Source organism: Canis lupus, chromosome 15 (assembly GCF_003254725.2).
Source record: "Canis lupus dingo isolate Sandy chromosome 15, ASM325472v2, whole genome shotgun sequence".
NCBI classification, from domain to species: domain Eukaryota; kingdom Metazoa; phylum Chordata; class Mammalia; order Carnivora; family Canidae; genus Canis; species Canis lupus.
The window spans coordinates 47,820,795-47,834,623 of NC_064257.1; the positions used below are offsets into that span (position 1 = coordinate 47,820,795).

General features: G+C 33.5%; 1 protein-coding gene across 7 annotated transcripts in view; it reads right to left on the bottom strand.

The window, feature by feature from the left end:
* IQCM (IQ motif containing M) overlaps positions 1-13,829 on the bottom strand; it is a 429,271-nt gene that overhangs the window by 299,380 nt on the left and 116,062 nt on the right. For 6 of the 7 annotated variants that reach the window (XM_025439271.3, XM_025439269.3, XM_025439270.3 and 3 more), the window contains one exon: positions 13,053-13,147. The exons of the other annotated variant lie outside the window; for it this stretch is intronic. In XM_025439271.3, the coding sequence (XP_025295056.3) occupies positions 13,053-13,147 (95 nt within the window). The remainder of the gene's footprint in view (positions 1-13,052; positions 13,148-13,829) is intronic. 7 annotated transcript variants of the gene reach the window in all.

Here is a 13,829-nt window from a genome sequence, read left to right on the forward strand (position 1 = left end):
AGACATAGGCAGAGAGAGAGAGAGCAGGCTCCATGCAGGGAGCCCGATGTGGGACTCGATCCTGGGTCTCCAGGATCCCACCCTGGTTGAAGGCAGCACTAAACTGCTGAGCCACCCGGGCTGCCTGCCATTAACTTTTTAAATTATCTATCAGACTGAAGATTATTTACCAAAATGTTCATATAACTGAATGTAGACCTGTGGGTTTAAAGAATGTTTTATAAATTAAATATTAAATATTTATAATTAATATCATGGGCAATTAATTCCACAGCATGATAAGCAATTTAACATAATTATCCTTAGCTATAATCTTGATGCCAAGAACCTCCTACTCTGATTGTAGTTCCTTTCAGTCCACTCACTTTAACTGAAAAAATGTAATGTTTGGTGGGGCAATTTATAAGATCTAATAAAAGTGGATACAATTGATTATGTTGTCTAATATAGGACAATTTGGACTTCAGAAGGGAAATGGAATGGAAGGAAACCAAGTAGGTTCTCTACCTTTGTTACTCTCATTTAATTTTTGCACAATAATACTGAAAGGCACATACAAATATCTCATTTTCACAAAACAACACTGAGGTTAGGAAGGGTAAATATCCTGCCCAATGTCATCTATCTAGTAAGTGGATATATATATATAGTATGACCAGACTACAATCTTCTATAACCTTTCTCTACTACCTTTTTTCTTTTCTTTAAACATTTACATTTCAAAGACAGTAAAAATAAAAGTGGAATATATAATATGGTACTAATAATTTTTCATATTGATTACATATTAAATAAATTTTACATATATTATGTGCCAGAGCATGAGGGATCAATGTCCACTGGAGCCCAAAATGCAAAGCTGTGTTCTCAATATGGTAATGTGTTGCTATGAGTACTTGAAATGTGGCTAGTATGACTTGAGTTGTGCTATATGCTAAATTATACACCAGATTTCCAAGACTTAGAAAAAATAAAAATGGAATGTAAAATATGATATTAATAATTTTTCATATTGATTACATATTAGTGATAAATTTAATATATATTAGGTTAAATTAAATGTTTAAAATTTATTTCATCTGTTTCTCTTGTTTAATGTGGCTACTAGAAGATTTAAATTATGTCTCACAATTTATTTCTATTGTACACAATTTTTCTAAAGATGCCCTTCAATCTTGCTTAGGATATATAAATTACCTATTTGTAATTTTTAAATGTTATATTTCAAGATTATTTTGAATAAGAAATATCTGTAATCCACTATGGAATGTATCTTCCTGCCACTATCAACTTTTATAGACAATATATTTAATAACTTGAAATTTCAGTAATTAGCTTAACTAAACTAGCTAAACTACCTGTTGGTTTTCCTTTTATTGACAGGACATACAATGAACAGAGAGATACCTGGATTCAAGGCACAGGTATTCTTGTAAAGGAATGAAAAGAGCTTTTTCACATTACTCAAGTATCTCTTAGAGATTTGCTGAGCACTTTTAATATCATGGTATGCATTTCTCCCAGCATGAAAATTTTTATTATTTAGAATTTGGTACATTAAAAATACTTTTTTTACATTTTCCTAAAGAAGATGAGGCGAGGTGCATTTTCAGACAATAAAACACTTGTGTTTTTATGAAAGGTCTATTAATGTGAACAGTGGGGAATAATGCAAGAAAGCTATCTTTCCTAATATATTGTTACATACTGAAACAGCAATATAAACTAATTTATAATTCAACATAAAGGTTAACACTCTAAAATGCATAGGATATAGTAACATTATTAGTAAACTTGTAAGACTGACTCAAAATGTACTTCTAAAGAGTATGTACACTAGTGAGAAACACCATATTTAGACTATATTTGATCAGTGGAGAAAAACTCTCAAAAATCACATAAATGTACACTACCCTTTAGTTCATAACATTGTATGCACTATCAAATACTCATTTTATAAGCCCAACCTATATTGAATCACTCTGTTTTACTATGAAATATATCTTTAAAATATCCCAATATTGGGGGCACCTGGCTGGCTTAAGTATACAGCGCTTGATCTTAAGGTCACGAGTTCAAGCCCCACGTTGGGTGTAGAGCTTACTTAAAAAAAGAAAAGATATTGAAGAAAATATTCCAATTTTATATTTAAAGGGCAAAATATTCATAGATATATTCATATTATGTATATGAATTAATAAATGTATAATTAATAAAATTGTATTAGAACTGGAAATCAGAAGCCTATTATTTGTGAGATTTGAGATACTTGCAAACTTTTTAATATTTAGTTTCTTCATCTGAACAATAGGAAAAGTTAGATCATCCATGCCTGAATATCCCATGACAATCAAGGATACAACATGTAAAAAGAAACTTATTAACCGTAAGGAGTAATACAATTATGTTATTATTACATAAAGAACAAATTTATTTTATTATTTTATTATAAACATCTATCCTTCAATTAATGTTTTAGTAGCCATTGTAGCATTTAAATTAAATTTAATTAATTAATTAATTAAATTTTAAATATCTTAAGTTTCAGCTTTTTCAAATCATTTTTGGAATCGCCTTGGTATAAAATAATAACTGACATTACATCAATAAATGAAAATATTTATGAAAAGGTACTTGATGATTACAGTAGAATTGGGAGAGATAGCTTGACCACAAAATCAAAAAGGCAAATAGTGACAGTCTAAATAAATGTACACAAGGCAAGCATCATCTTCCTTCCACTCTACCTGTTATAATATAGTCGATTCCTGAATAAAATTAAATCTATTTGGAATGTTTAGAATTTATTATTTTGGGGCAAGAACAAGCATCTAATGAAAACAACAAAAAGAAACCAAGAAGAAAGTGATTGATCCATTTTCTAAGAATGATTGATATAAAAGGACCAGCTTTGTTCGACATAAGAAATATTGGAAAAACACTAGTCACAATAATTCAAGGAACCCAAATCACATATGATGGCCTCAAGTGTCCTGTTTTTGAAGTGAGCCTTGCTGACCTGTGGAATGATAAAGTTGTGTTTAGAAAATTCAAGATAATTACTAAGGATGTTCAGGGCAAAACTACCTGACTGATTTCCATGGTACGATCTTCCCTATGACAAAATGTGCTCCATGGTCAAAAAATGGAAGACCATGATTGAAGTTCACATTGATGTCAAGATTACAGATGGTTATTTGCTTCATCCATTTTGTATTATTTTTACCAAAAAAGAATCAAACAATCAGATTCAGAAGACCTCTTACACTCAGCACCAGCAGGACCACCAAATTCAGAAAAGGATGATGGAAATCCATGACCTGAGAGGTGCAGACAAATGATTCAAAATAAGTGATCAATAAATTGATTCCAGACAGCATCAGAAAAGACATAGAAAAGACTTGGCAGTCTATCCACTCTGGGATGTCTTTGTCAGGAAAGTAAAAATTCTCAAGAAGCCCAAGTTTGAATTGAGAAAATTCATGGAGCTTTACAGTGAAGGTAAGTAGTTCTGGAAAAGCTACTGGAGCAGGGGAGGCCTGGGTGGCTCAGTCAGTTGGCCATCTGCCTCTGGCTCAGGTCATGGTCTCAGGGTCCTGGGATCAAGTCCTGCATTGGGCTCCCTGCTCAGGGGGAGCCTGCTTCTCTCTCTCACACCCTAGCCCCACTCATGCTCAGTCTTGCTCTCTTTCTCTCTCTCTCAAACAAATAAATAATTTTTTTTAAAAAGCTACTGAGGATAAGTACAGGGCTAAAGTTGAATGAGCTAATGGATATGAGCTGTTTAAATTGTTTAAAATTCAGACATTTAATAGTGACAAAAAGTCTTATAGGTGATGTTAAAAAGAAGAATTTATCATTTTTAAAAATCTATTTTCCACTTCTACAATGAGTTGAAAATGCCTATCTCCCTCCCTTCCTAACATCAGCTGGCTTCACATAATGTCAGGAGGCAGGAACAAAGAATATGGCTTTTCCTCCTCGGGTACAGTGAGTGCTAGGGACTGAGGGTGGGGCCCTCATGATGCGATTAGTGCCCCTATAAGATAGACCAGAGAGCTCTCTTTCTGAATGTGTGCTCTCAGAAAGGGCCATATGACAAAACAGACAGAAGGCACCATCTGCAAGCCAGGAAGAGAGCTCGGATCAGAACCTGAACATGCAGGCACTCCAATCTCAGACTTTCCACCTCCAGAACTGTGAGAAAAGATTTCTGCAATTTCAGCCACCCAGTCTATGCTATTTTGTTACAGCAACCCAAGCTAACTAGTACCTGAGTAACCTCTGATGCTGTAAGAAGCTCTGGAGAGTTTGCCTCACTGTTATATGGGGGAGAATTCCCTTATAGTTGTTGAGAGAAAATAAAATGGATGCTTATGTCCAATTAATGAAAGGAAACTATTATATTAGACTCAACTAGAAAAAAAAATTTAAGTATTGCCACTAGGATGGCACCTGGGTAGCTCAGTGGTTGAGCATCTGCCTTTGGCTCAGGTCATGATCCCGGGGTCCCAGGATCAAGTCCCACATCAGGCTCCCTGAGGGTAGCCTGCTTCTCCCTCTGCCTATGTCTCTGCTTCTCTCTGTCTCTCATGAAGAAATAGATAAAATCTTAAAAAACAAAAAAGTATTGCCACTAGGTTTTAAAAAGATGCAAAGGAACAAAATTGGAAGAAAATAAACCAACTTATTAAGCATGGCTGGGAGAGGAAGGCAGCATCAATGGACAAGGTTTTCCCTTTTTCCAAGTTGTTCTTTAATACAGTTGTTGTTTTTATAATAGAAAAAAATGAAATCTAACATTTGGCTAGTGATCTCAATATATTATGAATCTAATGGCAAGGGTTTTGTTTATTTTAAGCTATCTTCACAGGGGAACAAAAGCTATTTATAAAGTACTTTTTTGGGTCACCAAATGTCTACCAGTCTATTGGCTATTTCTAAAGGGGAAGTACTGTCCTCCTCAAACTCATCCCTTTTATTGAGAGAAGGTTCTGTCACATTGAGAATAATACTATATATAACCATATTTAGAAAATGTTCCTTGTAATAAGTAAATGCTGAAGGAAAATCAAATAATAAATATTAGGGTCTCACTCAGAGTGAGAAAAGTGAGAAAGTGCTCACTCAGAGCTAACAGGAAGAGCAAGAAACTATAATGATTAATAGAAATTCTTGAAGTAGAAAGCAATGCACTATTAAGAAAATCAGGAAAGCTAAAAGTTGTTTCTTTTAAAAAAGCGATAAAGTTGACAGACCCTTCAGCACAACTGATCCAAGAGAAAAAAAGAAGGGAAGGAGAGAGAGAAAATCTAGGTAATTAATATAGAAAATTTAAAAGGAGACATTAATATAAATGTTATTATGGACAGCTTATGGCAATAATTTTGACAATTTAAACATGTTTCTATAAACATAACTTATAAAAAATGACAGAAAATTAAAATAATTTCATAGGCCCTAATTTTATTAAAAGACATTTAATCTGTGATTTTAAAATTCCATATAAAGAAATGTCCAGGCCAGGTGGCATCTATAGTGATTCTCCTCTAACATGTAAGAAAAAAATACCACAATCTTACACAAATTCTTCCAGACAAATGAACAAAGAAGGAATAATTTCCAACCCATTGTATAATGTCATTACCTCAGTGCCAAATCCCAACAAAAACATTATAAACAAGGAAAATTACAGGTCATTTCTCTTTTCAATGAAAGTTTAAAAATCCTCAAAATAATACCAGCAAATTAAATTCAAGTTAGGTTTATTCCAAGGTTGAAGATTAGTTTAACATCTGAAAATCAATGGGCATAATTCATTTCATTAAGAGAACAAAGGAGAGAAATCGTATCATCATCTTAGGAAATAAAAATAAAATCATCTGATAAAATTCAACCTTGACTCATAATAAAACCTCTTAAGTAGGAACTTTTTAAAATAACATACAGAAGGTTTAACAAATACTATACATTATACTCAATGCTAATATATATAATAATTCCTTCTGTGGTAGGAAATGAGAAAAGAAAGCTGCTCACCATTTCTGTGTCACATTGTGCAGGAGGGTTTAACAAATGTAATAACGTAAGAAAAAATAAAGAAAAGGTCTAGAATAGGAAGAAAAGAACAAAAAACTGTCATCATTCATGGACAACGTGATTGTGTATTTAAAAATCTAGAAGGATCAACAGATAAACCAGATAAACTACTGGAAGTTATCTTAATTTATAAAGTCCGTAAGATGTAAGGTCCATGTAAAAAAAAGATTAATTGTACTTCTATACTGCAGAAAGGCAGTAGGGGCTGAAATAAAATTTTAAATAGCATTTAAAATAGCACCAGAAACATCAAATGCATAGGAAAAAATATTTTAAAATATGCAGAAAACTATAAAATATTATTGAGACTTTTATTTTTTTGAGACTTTTAAAACGCCTAAATAAAAGGAAAGATATATCATTTCTATCTGTATTTCATTCTGAAAAATTGTAAGTTTCTTTCAATTCTTGATCTACCTGGAGGCAGGTAAATGTAAACAACCATCATCTTTATAAAATAATAACTATTATGGTATGGCTTATGAGATTTAAGTTAAAAAAAGACAAAATTGAAATAATGGGCAATGATGGTAAGAAATTCAGAACAAAGAAAGAACAAACCTACAAGTATTTTATGGTCATTTTATTGTCCCATAGAAGGTAATATTTTTGTTAAATTTTACTTTATTTAAATCAGTATTGTTTATCAAAGACACCTTAAAGAAAGTAAATAGACTAGTCACAATATAACTAACAAGGATTAGTATCAAAAATTTGATAGAACTCCTCCAAATCTAGGAATCTAGGGTGGAAGCAAAAAGGTAGGATTTGGGAAGGGCACACAAGTAGACGTCAGTTGCTATCAGTACTATAAAAAATAAAATAAAAGAGGGCCATCCATGAATAAATGATAATGCATCATAAAAAAAGGAATTCTATTAATCTAATTCAGAATTCCTGAGCCTAATAAACACATGTATACATATATATATGATTGGTTGATTGATAGGAAAAGAAAGAGAAGTGATATCAATGTTTTGTCGTTTAACTAGGAAAGTTCTAAGCTACCAGAAATGGGTATGAGCCCTAAATACAAATTACTCTAAATAATATTAAACCTTTATGGAACTTATGGAATCAGACTTTCTTCTATTTTCTGGTTTTATTATTTTCATACTTTCCTGCAGCTCAGCCAAGTTTTTAATCTTATCTTTTAATATTTAACGAGCATTTTTTGGTGTTCTGTACTCAGAAGTCTCTTTGCATAATTGTTCACCATGTTTTCAGAAACACACACACACACACAAAGAGCTATATTTTTTCAGCTATATTTTTTATTCAAAATGAAAACAATGTATCTGAGCTCCATGGGTGAAGGTATTTATTCTAATAAATTAGATAAATTTCTTCATTAAATAGAAAAAAGAAATATGAAAATTGGTACCACTCTTTTGGAAAATAAAATAGTATCTTCACTCATTCAATAAAATATAGTGAGCACTTCCTATGTGCCAAGAATGATTCTGGATCCAAGGGATCTAGTAGTGAATAAATCAGTCAAAACTATCTGCCTTCTTGGAGTTTACATTCTAGCAGGAGGAGGTAGACAGAATCGGATAAATAAAAAAGCAACATGTCCTGAGTCCTCAAGTGATCAGAGTAAAGCAGGAGAGGTAAACAGGGCTGGCAGGTATGGCAGCTGCTATAATATGTTGGCAGGGAATGCCCTCACTGATAAGGAGGCATTTGGTCAAAGCCCAAAGCAGTCAAGGAGTGATGCTTGTGACATCTAAGGGAAGAGCTTGCCAAGTAAAGAGAACAACACCTACAACGTTTCTGAGTTGGACTCATTAGGTTTGAAGTGTCGTTAAAAAAATCAAGTAGAAATGCTGATTAAGCTGTTGAATGTGAGCTGTAGTTCAGGAGAATAACAACACTGGAGGTATGTTTGGAGGCATCAGCATATAAATGATAGCTAAAGCCACAGACTGGATAAAATTACCGAGGGAATGAGTATATCTAGAGAAGAAATTCAAAAATTTGCAGTCAGGCCTCTATGAGCACTGGGGGCCCCAAGACTCTCAATGGGAGTTAAATATACTGTTAAGAGTTTAAAAGGTGATCTGGTTGTATGGTAGTGCTCTTCAGTCAGGTTTGGGAAATATTTAAAAGATATAACTATTGGAGAATATATGTAGTATAATGGTAGGCAAAAGTCACTGAAGGACAAGAGCTCAAGAAATGGAAAAGCCAATGAATCAGAGAGCTTACTTACTTGGACACTGAAATCAGAGTTATTACAAGACTGGCACTAGAGAAAATCACAAGGATCCACAGGCTAAATTCTTTAAGATGCGAGAGAATGGATACAAATAAATAGACTAGTGTAAGAAGAAGAGACAATGGAGGATATCATTTGCTGACATGGGATTCAAAGCTGAGCGTGTTAGGAAAGAGGTAGGGAGAACAGTTTGGAAACAACATGAGGAATAAGGAAGTCACTTCTCCATCTTCAATCCCAGATGGGGGAGGCGTGGAAGAGAAGACCATCACCACCTGAGAGAGGGGCAGAGGAAGAAATGTCCTTGGGGCTGGGGACAGAGCACAGATTTCAGTTAGACCAAGAAGCGAAGGGAACACTTAGCAGAGGGTAAAGATTTAGGGTTTTTGCTGGTTACTGGCTATGAGTTCAGGGAGAAGAGTAAACATGTTTCAAGAGCAAAAATGGTGTAGGATGAGGTCATGAAAAAAGACATGCAGAATTAGAGAGAGAGAGAGAGAGACAGTGGGGCTTTTGCAATAAGAGGTTACCTAGAAGTCCTAGGTATCTTGTGGACACTGATGTAGACAGAAGTAAAGGTCATATTTAATGAGATTTATCCCAAGGGTCTCAAGGCTGTGAACCCAGACAGCAGGATGAGGTAAGAAATATTGCCAAGAGCAGAGTCTGGGGGTTGGTCCTCTTCTCTCCAGTCAATGATTACGTAAAGATATTTTAATATCTGAGAAGCAACCATACAGGAAAAGGAGATTTTCTAACCTTTCACTCCTTTCATTGAAGGCAGTTCCATTCTTTCCTTGAAGACTACAGATGATGGAACTAAAGCCCAGAGAACTGAAGGGACTCACATCAGGCCACACTTTCAGTTGGATATCATGTAAATCAGGGTGGGCTTTTTGGACACATTTCCCTTCTTCCCAGAACTTTATTTTGAAAAATTCTATTAAAGAGTTCCTATCATGAGTCTATTCCCCTAGATACATAAGAAATGGAGAAAAAGCTTTGAAATTACTGGTGTAAGGGGTGCTTGAGGAATATCAGCTTCAGTGTGACCTACCAAGTTTATTGAAATAGCAGAGTCAACAGGCAGATTCAAGGTCTAGAACAGGATGCCAAAAATGACAATGACAAAATAGTTGAATCTAGGAAAGGCCACAGGTACTGCCTTTATACAATAACAGTAAACCTTTCTTCCTGAGTTCTGTTCTGTGAGAGTGTAAGTTAGTGTGGTGAAGAGGTGTGTCTTGTGCTTCTAAGTAATATATCCTTTAGGATAGGGTCAAAGCTAGGTCACTGAACATCACGTTCTCAAGTCTATTGTTTTACTATTTATATCTGGGAAATTGTAGCTAATAGTCAAAACTCAATTTTAATTAGGCACTGGGATATATGTTGTAATACTTTACAAGGATAATCTAAAAACTTCGAGGTTGGTATTGTTATTATTCCCCCATTTCATCAGTGAGAAAACTGAGTCAGAGAGTGATCAAGTAACTTGGATGAGGTTTCCCAGCTAGAAACTGGCAGAGCCAGAATTCTAACCTCATTAGAATGACTAGATTAACTTCAGTGCCAGCACTACTATGCTATATAGGAGTTGTCCTTTTCAGAACTTTCATTTTCTGTAGTTTCAGTTATCCGTGGTCAGCCAGGATCTAGAAGCTGATGATCCTCTTCCTGACATACTATCTGAAGGTCAATAGAAGCCTAATGCTATATCATGATCTCTACATCATGCACTTCAATTCCTTTTATCTGTAGACATTTTATCATCTCATTTCATCACAAAAGAAAGATGAGTACAATACAATATTTTGAGAGAGAGAAGGAGAGACCACATTCACATAACTTGTATTACAGTATATAATTGTTCTGCTATTATTAGTTGTGGTCTCTTACTATGCCTAATTTGTAAATTAAACTATACCATAAATATGTATGTACAGGGAAACACATAACATATATAGGGTTCAGTACTGTCTGCAGTTTCCAGCATCCACTGGGGGTCTTGGAATATATCCCCCTGCACATAAAGGGAGACTACTGTACCACTTTAAAAGGCAAGGCTTCAAGTATTATAAAGTATATACATTTATATGCAATATAACATAATGATTATATATCATATATAATAATATTTATAGGTCAAATGAATAGAAATTATAACTTTGTCTTAACCCCCATGTTCTCATTTCTTTTCCTTTATCCTTTAATAAGAACAATTTATTTATTCTAAAAAAGAATTGGGCAATTTTAATTTAAGAGCCCAGTAAATTACCATACACCCCTGAGAAAAGCACAAGATCTGCATCCTCTCACAATTTAAGCTATATTCTCTTATTAAGTATACCTCAGTGACTGTTTCAGAAATTCAGTGAATCTGTATCCTACTAAACTGTGTTAATAATGGTGTGGAGAAACAGCTTTGTCAGATAAATTTGTAGACTAACACCATAAAATAAACTAAAAAATTAACATGAATTCTAAAAAGGATTCATAAAGTATTCATTAGTTTTCACTCAAGGCACAAAGCCAGGACCACAGCTAGGTTATTCAAAAAGAAAATCAACATTTTTCTTATTTCTCTAATAGCTTAAATAAAGTAAGTTGTTGGCCACAAATTTCAGATATTTCTGCCTTATTAAAAAAATATTGCTATTATAAAAGAGTGGCTTGGCTGAAAATAAAGCAAAGTTAAACAAAACTTCATATACAACAAAGCAATAATGAAGTTCCCATTCTTATTTGATTAAAAATACATTTCTTTTTAAGGAACAAATAACATCTACCCTATAGCATTTGGAAATAATAATTTTATTAAAATTTTCTACACTTCCGGCATGTTCAACCTTCCAACTCCCCATGAAGTTATATGAGTATTGAGAGACTTATAAAACTAATAATCTGCCCAACAATTTGGTTTTAAAGCATATATGCAAAATGCTTAACATTTTACTTATTTTTATGGTATCTCTACAGTCTATACATAATCAGTATAAACCAGAATTATAAAAAAATAAAAAGTGTCCGGTGCCATTCTTTTGCATGTTTATATCCATTGTTGTTTTTTGTATTTTAATTACCCAAATTCATTTTTTCTTTTAGCAGTTACCAAATTTTAGCCTAATATGCAGAAACAGACACACAGATTCATAGAAATATATCCCACTTGGATGGCTTCTTTTAATTTGTTTTCATCCACCCATTCATTCATTCAACAAATGTTTATTAATGCCCAGTATGTGCCAGTCAGTGTGATAAGTACAGAGAATCTTTAGCTTCTATGAAACTATGGCTCTATTTGTAAATATTTCAGATATTTCAGGAGAACATTTTTGCATGGACACAACCTTTAGCAAACTTCAAAACACATCCTGTAGGTGACTGCCCCACTCTGCTGGCCTTCCACTCATAATTTCACAATAATCTGTAGCTAGTAACTGAGATTCTCTCAACAAATGTTTTAGAAAGAGTTTCTGTCTTCTCTTTAGCACTAAACAAACAGTAGCCAAGCCCCTGTACAGTAAGCTCCATGTATATGGAAAAATACTTAAATCTCTACATTCGGAGTAAAGCCATGAGAATTACTGAACCCTTGAATGAGCTAAGAGGCAGCTTTGCAAGGGGAAAAAAAAATATGTGATTTATCTGAGCTCAATAGTATTTGAAAATAGAGGCTTTTATCAATACTTAGTACGATTCTAAACAAACTCTAAATGTCACAGAACTTTCACTTTAGAGGTAGTTAGGGGCTGCAAACCTCAGCTTTCAGTGTTATCAGATCTCAAGATTATTATCTATTAAAACTATTTTACCCATTAGATCCTATGCGTTATGAAGAACTTTTTACAATATTTACTTCTTCATATTCACATCCAATTCTAGATTCAATAGAGACCCACACATTATTTATACTACCTGGGGCCTCAAACTATCTGATCAAGCCTTAAAAGAATGTAAGCTATGGACCAATTCAACATTCAAAAATTTTAAACATTTACATGTGTTAAGATTCTGACATCTTATTCATAATATTAAAAGTTTGGGTGAATATTGGTTCGATTAATAAAAATGTGTTACTTGAGCCTCTGATGATTGATTTCCTCTCATAATCCAGACAGAGAAATGCTGGTAAAATTGTACCTGGATAAAGGAAATTTTATGCAAGAGTGCCTTAAGAACTCAAGGAGGAGTTTCTTCAGCAAGTTTTCAAAAATTTCTTCCAAAATCAATCAAAGTCCCACTCTACAAGATGAGTTTTCTCTTAATGACAGCCTGAAGCCCAAGAACATGAGTAACAAGTTAAAAGAGGTAAACTACAAAATAGTTTCTTCGAATCAATAGCCCCCTAGGTCTTCAAGTAACTCACCAAGTTCCAGAGATTTTCTCAATCATACTTAAGGGACTTTAAAGAATTATCTGTATTTTCTTTTGGAGAATTGTGTATTTTTTAAAACAACAATAACTGAAGTATAGAGAGACTTTTAAAATTATAAGAATTCATCCTTAAAATTTCCTAAAACTTTTAATATTCACACACATTAAAAACATCCAATCTCTCAAGATCAAATAAAAGAGCTGAAAATTAGTTATTAGTAGTTGTTTCTGAAATCTCTTTATCTTTTGACACAGTATTCAAAGGAAATACTAGCTGTTTGACACTGCATTTTAAATGAATGCAAAATAATGAAAATCTCTGTGTTGCTATTAATACTTAAGCAATGAGACTCACCATATTCTTTCAGAAGCCCCATGGAAGAGGAGGTCATGGGTTGTAATGGCAAGTGAAGATTGATGACTGGGGTGGGAAATGGTGAGACCAAGAATCTGTTTCCAAAATGTAAAGTTAGAGCTTTGAGTCATTTACAGACCCTGTTTTGTAATACAATCTTTCTAGACCAATGTTATAAGATTAGATGCTAGTCACAAAGAGAAAACCACTTGTCTCCTATCAGTAAAGTCTATACATGTTGTACCTGCAGTGCTCATGCATCAGGCCCTCTATAACTATTATTGAAAATACATAAATATTTATATCATTATATTACATAATAAATATATAATATTTGTTGAATGAAGACAAAATAATACCAAATTTTGCTGGCTCTGAGCATGGATAACTAATAGGAACATTTGCTTTCCAAATGAAAACAAAAATCAGAAAACTGAACAAGTACCATATCTATTGATTTTCTGTTTTGCAAGATTTTAAGTAACATGTTTTCCTATCATGACTTGGTGAGCTTCAACCAAGTCAGGTGAATCAAAAACTGTATCACCACATAGAAGAAATTTTAGAAAATATACATAAGCAAAAGGAAGAAAATAAAAATTACCTCTAATTCACCACCCTAATATTTTAGGCATAAATATAAACCCTTAAATGCTTCATAGGGGCCAGGCACTATTCTAAACCTATCTGTGTCTTACTGCATTTAATCCTCACAAGATGACTCTGGGTTTTTACTATTGTTACACCCATTTTATAAATGAAGACACTAAGGCATTC